The sequence below is a fragment of the Lutjanus erythropterus genome, chromosome 19 (genome assembly GCF_056507025.1).
Source record: "Lutjanus erythropterus isolate fLutEry1 chromosome 19, fLutEry1.hap2, whole genome shotgun sequence".
NCBI lineage: Eukaryota > Metazoa > Chordata > Actinopteri > Lutjaniformes > Lutjanidae > Lutjanus > Lutjanus erythropterus.
Genome location: NC_139335.1, coordinates 34,421,823 through 34,428,485, shown reverse-complemented (window position 1 = coordinate 34,428,485; position 6,663 = coordinate 34,421,823). Strand labels below are relative to the sequence as shown.

The 6,663-nt window shown below is 39.4% G+C and overlaps 1 protein-coding gene across 1 annotated transcript; it reads right to left on the bottom strand.

The window, feature by feature from the left end:
* Positions 1-316: 316 nt before the first annotated feature.
* LOC146310340 (glucose-6-phosphatase catalytic subunit 1-like) lies at positions 317-5,983 on the bottom strand. The gene is made up of 5 exons (XM_084744399.1): positions 5,653-5,983; positions 2,382-2,714; positions 2,189-2,294; positions 1,990-2,105; positions 317-1,070 (listed from the first exon to the last, which is right to left on the bottom strand). The coding sequence occupies exons 2-5, from the start codon at positions 2,707-2,709 to the stop codon at positions 547-549; spliced, it is 1,074 nt and encodes a 357-aa protein (XP_084600525.1). The 5' UTR covers positions 2,710-2,714; positions 5,653-5,983; the 3' UTR covers positions 317-546.
* Between the last annotated feature and the right edge of the window lie 680 nt (positions 5,984-6,663).

Here is a 6,663-nt window from a genome sequence, read left to right as displayed (position 1 = left end):
TCCCCTTTTTAGTGATGTTCCAAAACCATCTGTGCTATGATTAGCTGTTGTAAAAACCATCTATGTTATGATTGGCTGCTATAAAACCAACCGTGCTGTGATTGACTGTTGTGAAATCCCCCTGTTTTGTGATTGGCTGTTTTGATTGTTAAAATATGCTAATTCTAATGTTGCGGTTTTTAAATTCTGGCAATACTGCCCACAAGTCAAACATGAAAACAAAATGAAAATTCTGTCTTACAGCAACTCTGAAGGGACAAATTACCTGAAATAAAGAAGGCTTTTAAATCGCAATGTTACAAAGGTAGAGGGCTCAGTGGGCAATGACTGTTTGCCATTGGCAGTGGAATCATTCACTGGCCCAACCCTGTTTATGGAACTAGGTTGTTGCACAGGAGCATTATAAGAGATATGGGGCCTAAGGACAAACAGATGAAAAGTATGTGTCCATATACATACATTATTAAACCCACAGCTTCAGCAGTATATGACATGATGTACAGATGTTCATTGATCTAACAGTACATGAATGTAATGGCAGCTGTCTCACAGCAGCTTGTCCTCCTTGTGTCCAAGAGTTGCAGTGACACAGTAGGGAACCACAGCCACAGTAGCCAGAGGCACTGTGGCACTTTTACAGAAGGACAGCAGATAGAACAGAGCTCCGCTGTGGACAGATGGCCGGAAAGCAGAGTCAAACAACTGCAGCAGCACCAGTGTTGCACTTAAACAAATCAGCCTGTAGATGGCACTCTCAGTCCGCCTGGCAGATGCCACTCTGTTTGTGTGAGCATGCAGAGGATAGTGCAGCCCCAAGCCCAGGCCCAGCAGCGTTCCAGTATTTCTGAACAGGCTGGCTAACGGGCTGGTGTCTGCGCTGACCCACTCTGCTCGCTGGCACCAGCACCGTGCTTTCTCCACACTCCAGAGGAGATCCACGCCCACCAGCTGGAGGCACAAGTACAAGAGGAGAGCCAGGGAGAGGAGAAGCAGGGAGGTGAGCAAGTAAGAACACAGGCCAGCTTCTGAGATCTGCTGGGTCCGACTCAGAGATTCTGCAACCAGGATACCTGAGGGAAAAAAGGCTTTTTTTAAATTTTTTGTCTGTTATGGTGTTATAGTGTACTATGCAATAACATTCAAACCCTTTATTATTACACTTTTTATGACCTTTTAAGTTAAAAACACAGGATGCGGCCACCATGACAAAAACACGACCAATGACGACTGAATGAATATAATTATAGTGATCTTGATTTGATCTTTTATTGGATCACCTGATTGTCTATTTTTGTTTTTATTGTAGTTCCTTTTAGTTCTAAGTTAGTCTTTATAGTAGGGGGGTCACAATTTCAACATTAAATCAAAAATTGATCAAAATGAGCTTTCAGTTTCAGGAATTGAATAAATAAAGGCTGAAACTGCAATTCTACAGTTGTTTTTTTTTCGCCACCCCTGTCTACTTCGGGCATCCAAGAAACAAACAACACTTTAAAGACGTCATTATAACTCACCCACTGTTATATCACACTTAATACCGTCACATTTTTGTTTGTTTGTTTTTAAGAAGAATTTGAAAATTTAAATGACAGTTTTGATTGAATGATATGCCTATTCAAATTGGGAAAAAAAGATTTTATTAAATGAATAAAGGAAGAAATTTAGGAAGCATATTTAAATTCAGAGAGACAGGGTGCCCCAGCACTCAAGATGTTGCTTCAAATTAGATAACAGGGTTTGATAATTAGCCTTATAAAGACCCCTATGATCATGTGTAACCCATATACCTAGATATCCAAATTTTTTAGGGCTGATTTTAAAAGGAACTAACCCAAATTATGTCTTTAATCAACTGTTATTCAACTGTTTATTTCAGATTCATTTGAACTAATTTGAATCGAAGAATACTTAAAACCTGTGCCTGTATGTATTTATTCATTCCCAACTTTTAACATGGCTTGAGGGCAGCATTATGTGCTCTCTCCATACCTATGACAACTCCTGCGATGACCTGATGTGGGAAATGAGCAGCGACAAAAACCCTGGAGAGGCACACACACACCTGCACGCACCAGAACAGCATCCACAGTGAGACACGCATACACCTGGAGGACAGATACAAATGTGATTACTCTGACTTCATGCAGTGCACAGAGGTGTTACACAGTAAAGGTGAGGCTGATCTTACCATTTCCTGATTTGATGTCCCTCTGTCTTCAGCACTGTGGTGAGGAGTGATGACATCATGGTGTAGTAGACTGCTGCAGTTCCCATGGCATGACCTGATGGACTGCCTGTCACAGGACAGAGTCAATTTGTAAGAGACAGACCAAAGATGATGCTGAATTAACTCACATGTCACTCTGAAGGTGTGGTCGTACCTGGGCCAGTCTCACAGGTCATGGGGAACTGCTCTATATTTGGTTGAGAGGAGTTGCCATAGTAATCTGTCTCCTGAACCCACCAATAGGGACGCTCTCCAAATAGAAGCCATTTGAGCATCAGATTGACCCAGTCTCCCACTACTGCCACCCACACCAGCTTAATGCCTTCAGCTTGCTGTACATGGAACCATATGGGGAACAACAGGAAGAAGGTGTTTTGTAGGTCCGTTGCCATGGAGACTGACAGGAAGTAGACCTGGCTATGGCTGAAGTGGGTCTGCAGGTAGTATGTACTGCTCACTCCGGAGCTGTGGAGCAAATCCATTACCACTGCAAGACAGGAGGTTGGAGGTGTTATTATCTGTATTTGTGAATTCATTAATATTGCTGAAACAGAAAACAGAGCGTGTGTTTGTCTTAAAGTTATTTGTATGTCGTGTGTCATGTGTTGGATGGCATGTACGGGCTGTTGCTGTGTTTCTTCAGCTATGCTCTCGCATCTAACATTGCCCAGATCTTTTGCATATCCTTCCATATCATGCCTATAGAGCAAGAGCACTAGAGACTTTGCCAGCCTAAATTTAAGGTTTAGCTTTCCGCTAACCTGAATGGGGATTAAATGATTTAATTATGCAGCTCTTCTAGTTACTGGACAGAATGGGTCAAATTCTGATATAATCATTTTGTATCGCTCATGACGCTCAATAAAATGTATTCATATGTTTTATGGCTGATTCCTTCACAATGTAAGCATATGAGAAACTTGATTTTGGGCCGCTGTACATCATATGGATATGTTCATTACACAGTGAACATATGCACTTCTTGGAGGCTTGGTTGTAACAAGTTACCAGCTAAATCAGAACTTTCTGGGTTGAAAACTCAGCTGTGTGTTAACTTGGACTCAGCTGCATCAGAACAGCTGTAGCTTAACATCAACATCATCAGATATACGTAAGTTACTTTATCCACCTTATATTTCTCAGCAACAACAAAGTGGTGCCCAGCAATATTTTGCTGTTAAACTTCCTTTCTACCCTGAAAAAGTTTTACTTTCAGTACATTTTCTTGATAATTTAGCAACCCCACTGGAACAGCATACAGTATGCCTACTCTAGTTGTATGCTGTATTATGCCAAAAAAATGTATCAGTCCATACATTACATTTATGGATATGAAGGAGTATTTAATTTGTGCATTGACATAGCTGGCTTACTGCACTTTACACTTGGCAAGCTGAGCAGAGGCAGATGTGATGCCTTTAAAAGGTGGTCAATTTGACAACACTGAGTAATATATTAGTTTAAAACTAACAATATAATGAGATCATAAAGATCATATGTAGTAAAAGATGTGCACTTCTTGAAATTAATGAAATGATCATCTGAGCTGTAATAATCTGCCTTTAAGCATGACTTACAATATTAGTTAAACCAGGTTTAATTTAAAGGTGCTACAAGCAGTTCTGGAGAAAAAAGTTAATTGTTGAGTCTCAGTCATCAAATACTGAAACTTTGGGTTGGTGGATTGACCAGGATTCACCAGGATTTAAACCTCAGTTGCACCAGGTGGGCAGAGGGTTAGTGTTAAACCTCTATTAAACCAGAGGGTTGTATTATGAAGAAAGCTCAACATAGCCAGGCTTTCCTTGTGTTAGCTGGCTTGATAAAGCCTAAAACCCCAGTTACAGATAATTAATGTCACAACAGTGTTTATCAGCTTTCTTTGTTAGCAGGTTTTCTTCTTCAGACTCTGTGTGTTTACATAAAACAAGTGCTTGATGCATCATTTCATTCTTTTTCTGGACAAAACAGACCAAACATCACCTACTTCAGTCAAGATGAACAGGTTGTTATGATGGAGAGCTACGAAGAATATAAGAAAAAAAAAAATTATGGCAGAAATTAACACTGTTGCTACAAATAAGGCAAGAGAGAAATGCTGGCAGACAATTATTAAATGTGTAACTGCATAAGTTCATATATTTCTTCCATCACTCAATGCACTCTGTGGATCTCATTCACGAACAATGTGTATGCACAGATTTGTGCTTAAACCGTGCATAGGAATGTTTTAGGCATCAACATTTTCTTACCTGAATTTAGAAGTGACTTGGACCATGTGTACACACAAATGATGACAGCCTGGCTGTCTTAGAAAATGTTGAAAGACACCTTTTAACTAAATGTAAAGCATATCAAACCCACATTCATTAAAAAAAACAAAAAAAACAAAACAAAACAACTTTTAATAGAAGTCTTGGAAGTGTTTTAAAGTTGATTTATTTTATTTAATTTTCCTTGTTTTTAGGATTTTATCATAAGTGTCATGATTATCTGCTTTGTGCTAGGGTCTTTTGTTGCACTTTATGAACGTACTGTGCTAGTTTATTTATTATTATCATTGTTATCATTTATTATTATCATCATCACCATCATCATCGTCACTGGGTAAAAGTCTTTGCTGGACGGCATCACTTTCACCTTCATTTTTTTTTATCCCACTCATGAACATTTCCAATAATTTTGGTGACTCTCTGATCTTGGACTGACAGATCAGGTGCTCTTTCTCCTCCACCTGTTTCCATATTTTATTTCTGGTCTATTTTACTTTTTAACTCATCGACTTAAATATCAAACGAGCCTGACATTTAGAATGATTCTGATTCACTAACATGTGCACAGTGGTATGAACAAACTGGGCTGGTGCGCATGTTTGATGAATCAGACAGTGACTTTGTAGGAACTTATTTTGTGGGCACAGTACAAACATTTCTACACACGATAGTGAATGAGGTCCGTTGTCTGCAGACCTAACACAAAAGCATAACTGCATTTTTTTGCATCACCAACTAAGCAATACTGTAATTACATGGCTTTGGTTACATTACTACAACAGGTTTGTATGTAACATACTCACTCAGCTGAGAATTTATATCACTCATATAGATTATTAGGAAAACATTACACTGAACATAACTTCCTTTGGAGCAGATTAGGTGTTCAGCATAAGTTACCATGGAGATCTATCCAGGTAAAAAGAGAGCCACCTTCAGGACTTTAGGCTCAGCATACCTCACTAACCTATTAACTCTCACTTTGTGCACCAGGACACATCAATGTGTTTTAAAAGGCCACTGGTCCACACAGATTCTAAAAACCTTACACCACAGTTATGCTAAGACCAGAGCAACAGTATCCTGGTAAGACAATAACTTGTCAGTTTTACCAAACATATAGTAAGTATAAGTAGACAGAATCATACTTACACTTTTGTAATGAGATCCCAGTTAGTACATCGCTGTCTTCACAGATTCAGTTTGGATGTTGGCTGCACCAAAAACAAGTCAGTCCTTAAGTGCTGCTATAAATGGTAGCTTAACCAGTAAAGTCAGGGTATGTGTATCAGTCAGTCCTGTTTTAAGTGGTCTCGTAGGTGTCTGCAGAGATGCCTGTTAAGATGCCCTAAAGTGTTGTGTAAGTTTAAAGCCTGTGTGTATCTGGTTTTTAATGTGATGTAGTATTTGTTAAGTGTTTGAAAAAGTTAAAAACAGCCGTGCAGGTTTTGTTTGTGTCTGTGATGGAGAAGTGGGTTGTGAGTGTGTGTGGCTGTGTACTGCTAGCTGGACACAGCGTCTCTTTTATATTGAGACAGATCTGGTCCTCAGGCTTGGACTTTGGACTGGAGTGAGAGAGAGAGAGAGAGAGAGAGAGAGAGAGAGAGATAGAGAGAGAGAACAACAGGGCAGGGAGCAGAGAGAGACAGGGAAAGAACAGGCTTGATATGATGACATAGATAAACATGGTTTTAGACAAAAGACACTTAAGATCAGCTACTGTGGTGAGGCACAGCAGATATGTCGAACTTTAGATACCCAAATGTTGTGGTTGAGTGCTGTTTCATTTACCCTTTCCAAGAGTACAAAAGTGTAAAAATGGTGTGCGTGTGTGTTTGTCTGCTCTAACATCATCTGTAATCAGCTTTTGCATGTCCAGCTAACTAGTTCACCACCGACAATACTGTTACTACCAACGCAATCATCATTCACTAAGTAGGTTTCTTTAGTTTGTGTGTTACAGGTTACGTACACCATTGAGCACATCAGACATCTTGGGACTGACTGCTCCTACCTGTACAAGTATGATACATTAGGATAAACTGTCAAATATATGATTCAAAACCAACTTTTTGTACAGAACACTGTATAATTCATTAATTCAACTCATCATTTCAAGTCAAAAGAGGGGAAATTAGAAAATTAGAAAGTTCTGAAGTGTTC

Bases quoted from the DNA above. Each gene is read 5' to 3' on its own strand.
- LOC146310340 (XM_084744399.1), bottom strand. From the start codon at position 2,709: ATGGATTTGCTCCACAGCTCCGGAGTGAGCAGTACATACTACCTGCAG. The intron at 2,295-2,381 runs GTACGACCACAC...GTCCTGTGACAG, and splicing joins GACCTGTGAGACTGGCCCAG to GCAGTCCATCAGGTCATGCC. The intron at 2,106-2,188 runs GTAAGATCAGCC...TCTGTCCTCCAG, and splicing joins GGACATCAAATCAGGAAATG to GTGTATGCGTGTCTCACTGT.